At 47.1% G+C, this 14,776-nt stretch overlaps 3 protein-coding genes across 3 annotated transcripts; 1 reads left to right on the top strand and 2 right to left on the bottom strand.

The window, feature by feature from the left end:
- Positions 1-8: 8 nt before the first annotated feature.
- LOC143352405 (sodium-dependent nutrient amino acid transporter 1) lies at positions 9-4,403 on the bottom strand. The gene is made up of 9 exons (XM_076784862.1): positions 3,909-4,403; positions 3,120-3,489; positions 2,408-2,675; positions 1,959-2,333; positions 1,700-1,889; positions 1,446-1,622; positions 944-1,043; positions 597-868; positions 9-183 (listed from the first exon to the last, which is right to left on the bottom strand). Exons 1-9 carry the CDS (start codon positions 3,909-3,911, stop codon positions 16-18), a joined length of 1,923 nt encoding a protein of 640 aa, XP_076640977.1. The 5' UTR covers positions 3,912-4,403; the 3' UTR covers positions 9-15.
- A 170-nt stretch (positions 4,404-4,573) lies between these two features.
- Positions 4,574-7,779, top strand: LOC143352386 (uncharacterized). The gene is made up of 4 exons (XM_076784826.1): positions 4,574-5,309; positions 5,394-5,471; positions 5,530-5,671; positions 7,670-7,779. The coding sequence occupies exons 1-3, from the start codon at positions 5,001-5,003 to the stop codon at positions 5,623-5,625; spliced, it is 483 nt and encodes a 160-aa protein (XP_076640941.1). The 5' UTR covers positions 4,574-5,000; the 3' UTR covers positions 5,626-5,671; positions 7,670-7,779.
- LOC143352352 (sodium-dependent nutrient amino acid transporter 1) lies at positions 5,704-12,226 on the bottom strand. Its single transcript, XM_076784743.1, has 11 exons — positions 11,977-12,226; positions 9,772-9,861; positions 9,617-9,682; positions 9,241-9,490; positions 8,876-9,113; positions 8,415-8,789; positions 8,159-8,348; positions 7,668-7,844; positions 6,522-6,798; positions 6,316-6,410; positions 5,704-6,223 (listed from the first exon to the last, which is right to left on the bottom strand). The coding sequence occupies exons 1-11, from the start codon at positions 11,983-11,985 to the stop codon at positions 6,050-6,052; spliced, it is 1,941 nt and encodes a 646-aa protein (XP_076640858.1). The 5' UTR covers positions 11,986-12,226; the 3' UTR covers positions 5,704-6,049.
- Between the last annotated feature and the right edge of the window lie 2,550 nt (positions 12,227-14,776).

The raw sequence follows: 14,776 nt of genomic DNA, 5'->3' as shown, positions 1-14,776 counted from the left end.
CAGTCGCGCATCCATTTACTTCGGTTTAATCCGGAATATAACATGAATCAGCTGAAGCCACGCGGGCTGTGTCCTGAGACTCTTCTCTTTCTCTTTCTCTTCTCTGAACAGGAGCCAGGCTTTCTTGCACTTGGTCCCTTTCGGCCCCCATTCCGACGTCGACCCGAAAGACGCTTTCAGATTCTGAAACGGAGCGAAACGAGACGAGCGATTAATAACTTTTTCTAAAGTACAAAAATCAAAATTCTGTTTTATCCATATTTTGTATTTGGGTTTGCACTTCTCGCACGCAAATATTCAAGAATGCAGATTAATATTTGGATTTGGAAAAAATTAACAAAAAAGTGTCACTTTTAAATAAATTAAGATATCTAAAATCGGGCTGTGCGACTGGATTCCTTACTAAAAAATATATAACTTTGCCAAATATGGTTGGGACCCCAAACTTCGAGGGCTGTTTTCACCCCTTGAATCTGAATGGTGCCCGCCAAAAGAATATGTGCCGAATATTATTGCAAGATTTACATCCTCCCAAAGTTTCATTAAGATCTAGTGATGTCAGTTCCGGGTGGTCCCTTCACAAAACAAAATAGTACCTGCAGGAGTGGCAACTGCCTGTTTTTCACGAGCCGCACCAAGGCCCAGATCGGTATTTGGGAAACGCTGAAGCACAGTATAACGGCTCCGGCCGCGTGAGCTGAAGCCGGGAACTGTTTACCGCTGTACGTCAGCGGGCTCAGGGTAGAGACCGTGTAAATGAAGATTCCTATCAGAATCAAAGGTGTCACCAGGAACCAACAGACCCTCCAATAGCTGCTCGTTTCCTTGTCGAGCATGAATTCGAGGTCGTTTATAAAGTTCTCCAGTCCTGTGGCGAAAGCCTTCGATCTTATAAACCACCTTTTTAACGTTGCAGAAGTGTCGCACACCAAACCATACGAACCATATATCCACATGATCCCGGTGATCTCGAAGGACGCAAGGACGAACACGACGAACGAGGTGCCATAGTAATCGACCAACGTCAGCAAGAATTGTCCACCCTGCCAAGAGTCAAGATTAGCATGCCGATTACATCATCCAATACATTTTAACGCTGTACATTTAATATTGTTTACTCTAGTTATCGAATCGCAAAATTAACATTGAACAGTGCTATCGTCGCTTAATTAACTCATTTCCGTTCGAGTAGTACACACAACCGTCCCGAAAATTATCATCATCCGTTGTTCATTCTCGTAATCGCGACCAATTGTCTCGATAGGAAACTCGTATAAACAATTAATTAGATTTCGACGATACTGTCGGATCGCGACGTGGCGATAACGCGGGCAGGCAAGTGCCTAAATGAAATCTAATCTTCCGAGGCGAAACTTTTACGTCTGTCGATGGATCATCTCTGCTTGAATAAAGGTAAAAAGAAACAAGAAATCGGGTTCGCTTACCGGTGTCACGTAAACCGTGCTGACAGCGAATCCCATCAGACACAGCGGAATGACGATTTTCCAGATCTCCACGTTCGGCAGCTTCTCGGTCAACACTTTGACCAGACCGGACACCATTCCTACGATACTGCCGACACCCAAAACGAACATCATCACGAAAAACAGAACCGCGAACAGCTGCGGAAAATATTGAAACTTGTTCCTATCGACGTTTCTATGTTGCAGAGACTGTATGCGGTGTTAGCGCATTTTACCTGAGGCACCACGGTGAACTTAGCGATGGCGTCGGGATAGGAGATGAACGCCAGACTAGCGCCGGACTTGACTACTTTCTCGATGTCCGTTATGTTCATTTCGTGGGCGAGATTTCCTAGAATCCCAAAGATCGTGCAGCCTGCTATCAGACTCGTCAGCGTGTCGAGTGTGGTCACGATCATCGCGTCCCTGGAGATTGTATCTCGACATTATCGAGACCTTGGTAAGAGCGTTCGAAGGAGATACTATGCTCGTTACCTGTATATGTTGTGCTTGAAATCGTTGTGCGCCGAATAGGTGATGATGCTTCCGAAGCAGACGGAGAGCGAGAAGAAGCACTGAGTAACGGCGGCGTACCAAACGGTGGGCTGTAAAAGTTTCGACCATCTCGGCGTGATAAAGTACAGGATTCCTGCTGCAGCCCCCTCGAGAGTCACCGCCCTGATCAGGAGGCTGACCAAGATGATGTACGGGAAAATGGCGAGAAAATAGGAAGCTTTTCCCGAGCTCTTGACACCCTGGAAAGTGATCAGGATCACCGAGAGCCAGCTACCGAGGAGGCAGAGCGTCAATCTCCAGTCTGGCAAGCCTATTCCGTCGTCTATATTGTCCTTTTCCTGGAGAACGACTTTCCTAAAACGGGCAAACACGCGTTTCAGCGTGCGCGAACCAGGAGGAAAAGACTCGTCGGATGAGCGGCAACTCACGTGAAGTAGTATTCAGCCGAACTTCTGTATTGCGCGTCGTTCGTCAACAGGTGGAACGCGTTGGTCTCTCCAAACCCGTTGTCGAAGGTGGTAGCGCTGTCGTTTGACTTTTTGCCAGAATCCACGCATCTATCCCATTCCTCACTGCACTTCGACCAGGGCAGCTCGGCGGAGAAGGACGCGATCAGGTAATACAGCGTCAGGGACATCAACGAGCTGTAGTAGGTCATCAAGGCGACGGTGGAACAAAACTGGGCCCAACCGACTCCTGGAGCGATCGATTTCGTTAACACATTATTGTCGGGACACGGATAATTCCGTTTTTTTTTTTAGACTGATGGTGGTTTGCGGGACACGTAAAAATCCGTTTTTCATTGTCTGCTGGTGGAAGCCGGGCCCCGTATTTATACGGGTTTTTTAACGACGGATTACGTTATCATCGTCTTTGCGACAGTTCCACAACACGCATACTTGTTATATTGACATACTACTTTTGTTACTTATAGCGTTGCTTTAAAGTTATAGCGATTTCTAAAAATGTCTAATTTCTTACGCGGTGGCTAAAATATCGCCCACCTCTGGCTCAAGGCCGCGCGCGAAATGTCCCGCAAACAATGTGTTAAGGTGAGAAGGGAAGGAAGACGGGGAGATTCGGAAAATTGTTATCGTTACGAAGAGTGGAGAAGGAAACGCGACCTATCGACGAGCGTACCGACGAGAGCGGGGCAAATATTCCACACCCTGATGGACGACGATGAAGAGAACTGTCCGATGATCATCTCCAGGTAGTAGAAAGGCTTCCCGACGAGCAGCAGAACGATGATGTAAGGTATCAGGAAAACTCCGCCGCCGTTTTCGTAGGCGGTGAACGGAAACCTCCAGATGTTGCCGAACCCGATGGACATGGCGATGCAGGACATCAAAAATTCGATGCTGTTGTTCCAGCTGCCCCCGACTTCCGGTTCCGACGCAGCGTCCGAACGCTGCGAGATCGATCCCCTTTGTTTCCCGAAAGTCGCCTCGTCGTCCGCCTCGTCCACGACGAACCCCGGATTCCGATGTCCATGATGAGCTCGATCGCCCTAACGAACGAACGTATCAAACGACGCGTGTTTCCGATCATTTTTTCAAAAGCCAGCGTCACGGTATCTTGGCACTCGCAATCAAACGCGCCGCGCTAGCCTTAAGCTCTTTATGTGCCCTGTACCGATTCTTATCGCGTGAGCGAAATATTGCTATCGCGGGTGTTCTCGTGGCAAAAATGTAATCGGGGTCGCGTATATCGCTTCCGTCATTGTCCGCGGTCCTATTAATTACACGTCGAGTATTTCTAGTTCCATTGTTGAGCCGCGAACGCGAATACGTAGACACGTAGTTTCAGTTTACGGTACGATGACAAATGTCAAGATTCACGCTCGAGTCGTTGTTTTCTCTAGATTTATACGCTTCCCGTTGCGAATGATTACGACATGATTGATCCACCGTTCCTAGCAGTACTCACCATGACCGTCTCGATTCAGCGTTCGATCAGACAATGAACCGTCGACGAGAGGAAACGGAACGATCGGTGTTGATGAGAGCGAACCGCGCGTCGAACGATCGACGAATCGGTCGACATCGCGTTTGTCGCCTCTTTATATAAGGAAACGCGTGTTGATACCCACGCGTGCCCACCAGTCACGAATACTTAAAAAACCTTGGCGATAAGACGATTACGATCCCAACGTTTAGATTATGCTGCAATTCTGTGCACTCGATCTGATAAGAGACTCATCTAGCTCATATACTGATATCGACGTTAGTGGCGGCGCAACAAAAGAGCTCTTTCAGTGATCCGATATTATTCCGGACATCGCCCGACGCGAACGATCCGATTTTTCGGTCCGTTTGCCGATCGAATTCTTTCTTCGACGACTAAATTGTTTGATCAACGGCGATCGATGGACCGCGGATTTTCATGCATTCGCGAGACTCGCGCGAAACACGAGTAACACTTAATTAATTTATCAGTAACACTTCATTAATTTTCCATTGCATCTCTATTCGGAGAAACTTTGCAGCTCCTGAAAGAAATCGTGTTCTCTTCCGGAGAAATGAGAGTTTGCATAAAGATTCGTGGTCTAGCGATTGGGATCGAGCGATAGAGAAATGACAAAGTACGATATATTGCAGAGTACACGCGCGTTATCAGTGTCGCATGCAAAGGATACGAATAGATTCAAAATGAAGATGAATCATACACGTATTCCCTAAAATGCGGTGAAGTTTGCGTTGTAACGCGAACGCGGCAGTTCGAGACTCCAAAGCGATTAACCTTGATCATGGAATTGGGAGACACCGAGGAAAGAAACATCGAGGAGGAGATGGAAAAGGCCGGAGAAGATGTCGCGGATCGTGAACCGGTCGAAAAACCTAAAGCGAACGATCCGTGTAGAGCGAGGAACCAGGAAGAGAGAGCGAAAGAAATTTCCGAAGCCGCCCCGCGAGAAAAAATTGCAAAATTCTTACGGGACAGATCGATCAGCGAGAGTCTTATCACGACATTGCTAAATGTCGGTTTCACGGATGAATTTGTCAGGTGACCGAACGAGAAATGCGACGTATGTTTTCGATCGGAACGCGAAACCTGAAAACATCCTCGTTCAGGCTTCTAAAGGCGATGGGCTTTTCGGAAGAGGATGTCGCGGAACTCGAACAGCTGTGGAACATCGAGGCAAAGAATCGCGGAGTGACCGATTCGATCAGATCTTCGCCTTCGTCCTCCGGCGATTACTTGTCCCCGGATGGAATTTATTTGAGAGACGGCTTGAGCAAACCGCTGTCTTGGGCACTTCGCGAAATCGTCGCGAAGAAGCCCTCCGATCCGATCGAGTACCTTGGTCATTGGCTGCTTAACTACAAGGTCGTCTTTCGCTCGACTTTCCTCCTTGACTCCTGTCGCGTCGCCGTTGCGTATAATATAATCCTAATAAAATTCTGATTTCAGGTCTGCCAGGAGCGACAGAGAAGGTTAAAGGAGCTCGAGCTGGAGCTGAGGATCGAGCGAGATAGACTCAAATCCAAGGTTATATTTTCTTCTATAATTAAATGTACCCCACGGTCCATTTATGCGCTTGTTGCAGGAAGGAGAGGGCGCTGAAAGAGAAAGCTCCGCAGAGGAAGGATACGAGGAGGAAGAGGAATACTTGGGCGATTGGGACTATCCGGATCACGAATGATTCGAGACGCGGAATGAAATAACGATACCGTCTAATAAATAAATGCGTGAGTTTATTTGCTTAAATGCTTTTCTGTGGCAGTCGGGCGATCGAACTGGCCTCATTTCACCAATTAATACTGTGACCTACGATCTTCGCGGAGAGGAGAGCTCCTTTCGAAAACGGTGGACGTCGAAGAACTGTTTTGGCTGCGTCGAAGCTTTCGTTCGACGATAGCGTTTATCGAATCGCCGTTCAGAGGCTCGTCAATTTCTCAATTGCCCGTGCATCGTTCAAGGACGTCCGTTTCCTTCGGGAGAGCTTCTTTTCGGTCCAACGACGAGACTACAAGCTACTTTGTAGAAAACAAAGGCGGGAAGTTAGAATTGCAAACGCGTGCGCACGCGAGTGGACATGCGGAATGCGACTCCGACGAGGTACAGGATCACGCGAGTCTATCCTCCGCGCAGAATATCACGTAAACGAATTGCTTGAATCTCGAGCACTGTCGCTTCTCCCGGATTTTCCGCTTGGTTTCTTTAAATTCGCGCCACGAGGCCAGTTCTTTGGCGTTCTTGGGTCCCCAATCCGAGGAAGGTCTGAAAGCCGACGCGATCATCTGTACAGAAAGAAAAAATGAATCGTTTAGATGTCTGTCCAACTTGCTTCGAATCGACGTCGCTCTAGAAACATTTCTATTTAGATTCGCACCTCGGACAGTCCCAAATCTTTTTTGGATAGTACGACATAGACGAGCCAGAAAGGAACCTGCAGTGCTCCGAAGGCGCAGATAGTCCAGCCAGCAGCTGCAATCAAACCGGGGGAAACAATGTAACGCTAACAATGTAACATGAAACAAAGGAGGGGCGGGGGGGGGTAATTACATAGTATCGTTTTCATTCGTAAACTACACGTACCGTGTGCGCTCTCGGGATAGGGAATACCGATGTGGGTAATAGGCGTCAGATTGATCAACGAGTAAACTAGGACCACAGCCAGCAAAATGGGAGTGATAATGGCCCAGCAGAGTCTCCAGTACGTGGACGGTCTCCTCTTCAGCATGTACTCGACGTCGTCCACGTAATTCTCCAGCCCGTATACCCAGAAGATTCCAGTGATCTCCAGAGTAGCCAAGATCAGCACGATAAAAGTGCCGCCGTAGTAATCGACCAGTTCCAACACGAATTGTCCACCCTGTTCAAGGTTAAAACCGGTTTAAAGTGTCGCACAGTGTGACGGATCGACGCGCAAAAAACATGCAAAAAAAAAACATGTATGGTTGACCACTTCCAATTAACAGTCACTCGCGGGTATGACTTATACCCTAGAATGACGTACGCGGAAAATCCGCATATCTGAAGAATGACCAATAAATCAGGAAAGCGCCTCAACTCGAGCAAAGCATGCGGAAAATAAAGGCTTCGACTAAAATTCGACTTCTGGCAACGAACCGTGGACAATATACCAGAGTTTGAAAGCCTAAACAGCCAGTTTTCAATTATTATTCATTATTCGCACGATTTCTCAGAAATTTTTGGTGGTGTGACAAAAAATATATTTCTGACAAAATGTAATCGACACTCAGTCTTCTACAAATCTCAGTACAAAAACTTTGAAGAACTTTTTTTTTTAATAAAAAATTGAGGTCATCTCGGTTGTTTATTTATCAGTATACGTTTTTTATTCAATAACGTTATAGCTGACGTCAAGATGAATCCAACGACCTATCCAATGTGGTCTTTAACCCCTTGCCGTACCTCTTGTTTTAACCGGTGCCCAGAAATGTTCGCAAAAGGAGCGAATGTCGCGACTCGTGACATTCATGTTTGGTTCGAACTTTTGAATACGAGTCAGACTCGTGATATTTATGTTTGACATGATATTACGACTACTCGCAACGTTTACGTTTGGTCCGAAATTCTCATCACGAGTCTTGAAACAATATTAAGTTAAGTCTTGAAATAATATAAAAATAAGCATGAACAACAGCTAATTCGTCGTTCTGGCCCACTGTATGTCGTCTGTAACAATGCGAATTCTATCGCCGCTAACGCCCTACTTACAGGTGTACAATAAATGGTCCCGACGGAGAATCCAAAGACCACCGTGCCGAGTATTATGTAAAAGTACTTCCAGTGTGGAAATTGATCGCTGATAATGGTGATAATGGCTCCCGTCATGGCAATGGCGCTTCCGATGCCGAGGACGAACAGCATCAGGAAGAACAGCACAGAAAACAACTGCGAACAGGTGAGAAACCTCGATAGTTTGTTCGCTCCGACAGGTTCTGGATCTGGATTACCTCGGCGCGGCGCGTGTCGCGCTAGATCCTTTAATACTCTAATCTAATGTATTCCGACCACTTGAACACCTTGAATTGCGTTGCTGGGGGAGACTAACAATAAGAATAAAACACCGTTGTACCGTACCGTACCGTACCGTACCGTACCGTTCGACCATAATCATTCTCGTTTGTTTTTCAGTTTTCTGTAAACGGTTCGCCTACTCTACTGGTTGGCTAGTGTAGATTAGTAGACAGGCGTTTGCGTCTCACCTGAGGTAGAACGGTGAACTTTGCGATAGCGTCCGGATAGGACACAAAGGCGAGGCCGGTTCCACCTTTAACGACGTTCGCGATGTCTTCCGTGCCGAGTTCGTGGGCCAGGTTGCCCAATATACCGAAAATCGTGAATCCCGCGATCAGGCTGGTGAACGTGTCCAGCGTTGTCACCACTATCACGTCTCTGAAACGATAAAGCGGTCTTGAAAATTGTTACGGATACAGGGTTGTGGAAACTCGAAAGAATAACCTGTATATGTTGTGTCTGAAATCGTTGTAGGAGGAGTACATGACCACGCCGCCGAAGCAGACCGACAGCGAAAAGAAACACTGAGTGACGGCAGCGTACCAGACCTTCGCCTCGAATAATTTCGACCAGTCAGGCTTAATGAAGAAGACGATCCCGTTCATGGCTCCTTCCAGAGTGACTGCTCTTACCAGCAAGCTGATCATGACCACGTAAGGGAAAATAGCAAGGAAGTAGGCCGCTTTTCCGGAACTGTGCACCCCGCGCGCCAGAACACCGAATATGCAGAGCCACGAGAACAGTAGACAGATCGTCAGCTTCCAATCCGGCAACCCGATACCGTCGTCGATGTTCGACTTCTCCATCAATACTGTTTTCCTGGTGGCAAGGGTTTCTGTATTGCGGAGGATTCTCTTCTGGGCAATTCTAAGCGAAAGTAAGCGGAAACTTTGTCATTCTCTTACTGAAAGTAAAATTCGGCCGAGCTGGTCATGTTCGTATGGTTCCGTTTGGTCGAATTGTAGGTTCCCCCGGAATCGACGCAAGAGTCTCCCCACTGTTCGAGACACGTGGACCAAGGAAGCACTGGCTGGAAGCTCGACAACAAGTATAGGAGGGTCACGGACATCAAGGAGCAGTAGTAGGTGCCTACGCTGAGCATGGAGAACATCTGGGCCCAGCCAACTCCACGAAATCCTGGTACTGCGAATCGATCGAAGGAGGTAATCTTTATCCGATTTATCACGACAAAACGTTCCGCTTTAAAGACGAGTCACGTCGGTCGTTCGAAACGGGTTCCAGGGAGTCTGGAGTAAAGGCAATTCCGCACCTGCTGCCCACATCTTGACCGAGGATCTGCTGCAGAATTGCCCCATGATCATCTCGAGATAATAGAACGGTTTGCCGACGACGAACAGAACGATGATGTATGGGATCAGGAAAACTCCGCCCCCGTTCTCATAGGCGGTGAACGGGAACCTCCAAACGTTGCCCAGGCCGATCGACATCGCGATGCAGGACATCAAGAACTCCACACCGTTGCCCCAAGTCGCTCTCTGCTTCCCGTTCTCCGCGATAGTCTTCGTCGCGACAATTACGTATCGTTAATTCGCGTTAATCGCGCGACAACTTACCGTTGGGAGCTCGGGAATTGGCACAGTCTGCGATCGGTGCCAAATCGAGCTCCCAATCGTAGACGGACCTACCATTTCTTCCGGAACCGATAACGAGAGCGGTAACTTGCGATCATCCTGAACCCCGTATCCATGGATCTGAGGAACGTCGAAAGATTAGTTTGCGATCGCGCGCGCAGTGTCCGCGATTCGTCGAGCGATACTTTGACCGACTCGCGACGACTTACCTTCTCCGTGACGACACTCGCGATCGGTTTCTGTAGGTTCGTGGTCGCGAGGCCATCGTCTCCCACGAACGCTGCGTTTTCTCTACCGTGCTGAAACCAACGAATTTCACAGACTGCGATGAGTTTTCGCTGACCCCACGAGGTCCGCGACAGATGAAGAAACGCGTATTACTTTTACTCGCGTAACGCGGAACGTTTAGGCTTCGGTAAACGTCCTTGGACCCCGCGCCGTAACAAGAACGAGAGTGTAGAGAAATTAGTCGTTTCGCGTCACGGTTCGTTCGCACTGGATAATTAAGCGCTAGAGAAATAATTTACGACGGATGGCTGGATGCACTGATGAGTACGGGCGAAAACCTCTCGACTCGACGCTCATCCTTCACTCAACTATGTATCGACCGGCTGCCGCGAACGATCGTCGAAGCATTGTCTCTCATGCCGATGTTTTGGCATACTTCGATCGTTGTACGCTCGGAAGTCGCTCGCAACATTCCTAACATTTCGATCGACCAGAAACGCTATCTGGCGTAGCAAAGATCACAAGCTATCCGATTCTAAAAAAAAAAAAAAGAAAACGCTCGCTTAGTCTATATCGAGCTATTGCACCGATCCGATTTCTAACCGTTGCATCAGTCCACGCCGACGAAAGGATCGGCCTTCGCGAATCGCGAGCAGCCAGTGCGATTACTTCGCAATTAGTCGATCGAATTGGCGATCGGTTTCTGAACTCCGTTGTTTCATTCCGGAGAATACCGATGCGGCGAAATCTCGACGAGATCTCGGCGAGATTCTTTGAACACACTCTACAAGGATTCGTCTACGACAGCATCTAACGCGCGACTGTGATTATTACTTGTTTGTTGCGGAATGGAAGCCGGTTCGACCACTCTTCGGTGATTCTGCGTTTACGATATCGTGTGTCGATAAACCTAGTAATATAATACACACCGCGTGTGGCGGTCGAGAGGAGTCTCGACGATCGAGAGATCCTTAACAATTTCCGGTTATTAGCGTTTGTCGAACGAGCGTTCCTTTTCTTTTTATCGGCAGCAGTAAATTCTGTTCGCTTCTCTTCTCTCCTAGCCCCGTGACCGCCGACTCGCGCCCCGTTTATTCCAAAACGAGAAGAAAATCACGGGGAATTTGTTCGAACGACGGAAGAAAGCAAAACAAAGAGACTTTCACGACTCGTTTATACAGATTTTTATTTTCCCTGGCCCGATTGCGTCACGACGAAAGCGATTGGTCCCTGTTCTCGCTTTCTCGATTATCAGAGACACCGACACTTCGAACTCTTTGGTGTTGCAAACACGCGTAGAAAAATGTAATTTAACAATGATCACGGAGCGTGCTCGTTAGCCGGTGTCGAAGCGTTTAAAGTCTCTGATTCGTTGTTTCTACGCTTTCGCGTGGACGTTGGATTTATGTAACCAATTTCGCAACGAAGTTGAAAAATCGGACTATCTAACGTCGCCCCGAACGTACGCCGTAGATCCTGTGGATCCGATCACGCGAGTACGCTGTATCGGATAAGTATATAATTGAGAAGAAACAGCAGCAAAAACTTGGAAACTAAGTGGATCGAATTTGATCGAGGAAGAGACCTTCTTGTCTTGACCGTTGAAATCGGAGAACTGGTTCCAGATCCGTTTACTTCTGGTTTAAATCGGCGTATGAAATATTTTTACATCAAACCGATAGACATTCGAATGCCGACGTTAATAGTCGCTGCCGTGTTACGATCGAGGAAAGTCGGCATTGAAGGCATGACGTAGTCGCGCGTTCAAATCACCTCGAGATCGCAAATTATCGGCCAAGTTTCCTCACGCGAGCTTATAAAACGCATTCCCACGCCTTCTCTTTTTCTTTTTTTTTTTTGTTTCTTACATTATTCTGTCTGCCGCACGAATACACCTGCGAAATACATCGACGGTTTATATACAGCTCAATCCGAGACATTTTCAAATACAGATGGAAACGAAAGTAAACCCGCGTCTGTTTCTTATCGATGTAGAATATTGCCTTGGAAACGGTCCCGTGCGTTCACTTTCGTGGTTCTTCTGAATCATTGTCGCCGCTATCGTCGGGCAATTTGTTCGGTCTACACGGTCTACGAGGTAACAGGTAATAGATGAAAGAAGATGAAATTCCGGAGAGTCCGACCCGGAGATCGAGGAGATAGTTCTTGAATGAAAACTATGATACCTGTCGCATCTGGATCGAACGAATGAAGTCTGGAAACGTGGAGGCCAGGTATCCGATCGGGAGGAAGTGTTTCGTCGATATGGGACGCGCGGAGAGCCTCGATCTTTGAACCGTGCAACATCTATGGCACCTGTCGCGACAGCCGTGGTACCTTCGCGAGGACCAAACAAGCACTGCAGTCGCGTTCGTGATCACCGCACGTTTGTCCGCTAGTCCGCTTGCCCGCTTGTCCGCCTGTCCGCTTCTCCGCTTGTCACCAAAGTGATCGAAGGTAGGGATCACTCGGCGCGGGACCTAGTAAACTCGATCGAGAAGGGGGAACTCCCCGTGGTCTCCCCCAATGGATTTCTGCAACTCCAGCGCCGAAATTACGACACCAACTCGCCTCAATTACCGATGCGACGATAGCACTTGTGTACGATCCCTGAGCGCGTTACACGGTTTTCTCGTTTCGCTGCCAAAACGTTCGTCCTTCTATGACTTTGTCGGTGAATCGGCTCGAGGAATTTTATCGATGCCTAAGATCGCGTTGGGCGCCTAAGCGTATAACGTTGTCGCACCATTCACACAATTTTCAATTGTGACGCGATGCCGGCCAGGTTGTATCATCGTTAGATTATTCAGGATAATAGATAATGAAATTCCATGCCGCTCGTCATTTTTATTGCACGATCGTAGCCGTTCCAGCATATCGGCCTTGACCATCCACTTACCTATCCAGTTTGTTGCTACTCGAAACAATTGTTGTGAGCAGGATGTATTAACTCCCTACGGGACATCCAATCGCTGAAAATATATCGTTCGAATCGTAGCATGATCTAGGATCAGGACATTTCCCAACTGAACGGGTTGCGGATCGTAGGGGATCGCGAGTTATTTGACGGACAGTGGTCGGGGAAATTCTGTATGCGTCACGAATGCTGAACATTTTTCGACATAACTGCTTCAAGCGAGTGAACGTTTAAGAATTCCTCGTTAAAAACTGGACCCGGTCTTCGTAGATTCGCGATAAGGTAGAGTGACTACATTACCGGCAAAAAATGGTTTTATGTGCCTCAAGTTTTCGTCCTTATATAAGAATATTTTGTCGCTGGTAAAGGGCTCATTCGAAAGAGGAAGGTTCAATCTATGTAGTGCGCGCTGGTCAGGAGCTGCCGAGATTATGTAGATATTTGGTAATATAAGCGTTAGAAGTAGGCCAAAAATTGAAGATGTGCATGCCGTGGAATCCAAGCATTTTTATGCCATTGGATGAGTTTTCTGGATGAAGTCAAGAACAGCTCGCGCTGGAAAATATCTGCAGCTACAAATTGAGCTATATTTTGTCTTGATTCTCTGCGAAATAAAGCCAAAAACTTGAAGCACGTTTCTGGCGTCAGAATTCATAATATCGATAATACAGAGCAAAAAATGTGACAAGTTTAGTCACAGACCCGTCGGATCAAGGCCAAGACGGATCTTGAGTCCGTGTCTAAAGGCTGTGAATGGAAATTATTAATTAAAAAGCGGTTTTTCAGCGATCCCTTTCAACCGTCCCTACTAAAAGTCTCTTTTGTTCACAAATTACAAATTCGAAATCATATAGGGCGCGTCCCCCAACCCCCGCTCAAAAATTGCGTTACAAACGATGATCGAGACGACTGGCCTTGAATATAAAACGTGTATCTTTTATCTTTTATTTATAACTTTATTTAGTAAGAATACGAGGCCACCTCGACTCCTATACGACAGAACGATAACAAAACTCTTCTCTTGTTTTCAGTTAGCGGAATAATTTACGCGCTCAAAAATATACCGTTTCCTTTAGCCGAATTTAGCCAGTATTTGTTTTATTTATCGTTATAGTGTCGAATCTATTTACACCGTTAATGCCCGGAATAATGTATCTGGACAGATTCGCTTTGAAAGAACTTAAATATTTGTACCGATTGTGCGTGTAGGTAGCGCGACAGTGGTACCATCTACAGTCGGGAGTTCGTGAACTAATTTCCCTATCTTCCCCATGTCCAAGACAAGGAAAGCGATAGTGCGCGACAAAGACAGTAGACGTCACGGTCGGGCCACCTCCTTTCTGCGGCGCTTCGAATCTCCTGATAAGTATTAGGCGCACATGTTAAGCAATGAGGTATCCCACAAAGCAGATTTATGCAATTTGCGAAGAGAGAGAAGTACAGACACGGTCCTCTTTCACTCATCCATCAAATCGATAGAAAATTAATTAATACAGTGAATTTCCGGTATAAGTTCGTATAAACCTCGCGTTTACCGGTCCCTGGAACTACCCTCACCACCGCGGGGTATACCCCGCGAGGGGCCGAAGCTAGAACACGGTCGGGAATATCGGTGTGAGACCAGGAGACTATTACTAATCCAATAAGAAAACTAATGGAAATGGGTATTTATAATATAAGAAAATAACGCACTAGAATGCAACGTATCTGTTCTTGATTAAAACGAAGAAGAACTAGTCAGAAGACGTCTGTATAGTTTGCAAGCCGAAACTGAAGTGAAGCTACAGAGAAAGTTTTAGGGGGAAGAAAAGAAACCTCTGTTGGGTCCACTCGGGAAAACAGATGTGGGAGGATCCTTAATTTATTACTCAGGGCCTCTTTTAAGTGTAAGGTTGCAGGCCTTCCACTTCTGACCAGAGTCAATAAATAAAGACCCGAGGACCGTTAAAATATACCAGGGCACTCTCAGTATCCTTCAACACTCGACTTACTTTTGTTGATGTTCCAACAAAAACTTCTTTATTTTTGTTCCGGAATGCCCCCGGTCACCTGTTATCGCGAGCCGAGAC

This window comes from Halictus rubicundus, chromosome 1, assembly GCF_050948215.1.
Source record: "Halictus rubicundus isolate RS-2024b chromosome 1, iyHalRubi1_principal, whole genome shotgun sequence".
NCBI lineage: Eukaryota > Metazoa > Arthropoda > Insecta > Hymenoptera > Halictidae > Halictus > Halictus rubicundus.
Note: the sequence above shows the minus strand (reverse complement) of the source record. Positions and strands in the feature narration are given on the sequence as shown.

Excerpts from the sequence above, each read along its gene's own strand:
- LOC143352405 (XM_076784862.1), bottom strand. Across the intron at positions 2,334-2,407 it reads TCGGCTGAATACTACTTCAC|GAAAGTCGTTCTCCAGGAAA; the intron begins GTGAGTTGCCGC and ends TGCCCGTTTTAG. Across the intron at positions 1,044-1,445 it reads GCACGGTTTACGTGACACCG|GGTGGACAATTCTTGCTGAC; the intron begins GTAAGCGAACCC and ends GACTCTTGGCAG.
- LOC143352386 (XM_076784826.1), top strand. The coding sequence starts at position 5,001 with ATGCGACGTATGTTTTCGATCGGAACGCGAAACCTGAAAACATCCTCG. Across the intron at positions 5,310-5,393 it reads ATTGGCTGCTTAACTACAAG|GTCTGCCAGGAGCGACAGAG; the intron begins GTCGTCTTTCGC and ends TTCTGATTTCAG. Across the intron at positions 5,472-5,529 it reads GAGATAGACTCAAATCCAAG|GAAGGAGAGGGCGCTGAAAG; the intron begins GTTATATTTTCT and ends CGCTTGTTGCAG.
- LOC143352352 (XM_076784743.1), bottom strand. Across the intron at positions 9,114-9,240 it reads GGTCAAGATGTGGGCAGCAG|TACCAGGATTTCGTGGAGTT; the intron begins GTGCGGAATTGC and ends ATCGATTCGCAG. Across the intron at positions 6,799-7,667 it reads GGACCATTTATTGTACACCT|GGTGGACAATTCGTGTTGGA; the intron begins GTAAGTAGGGCG and ends AACCTTGAACAG.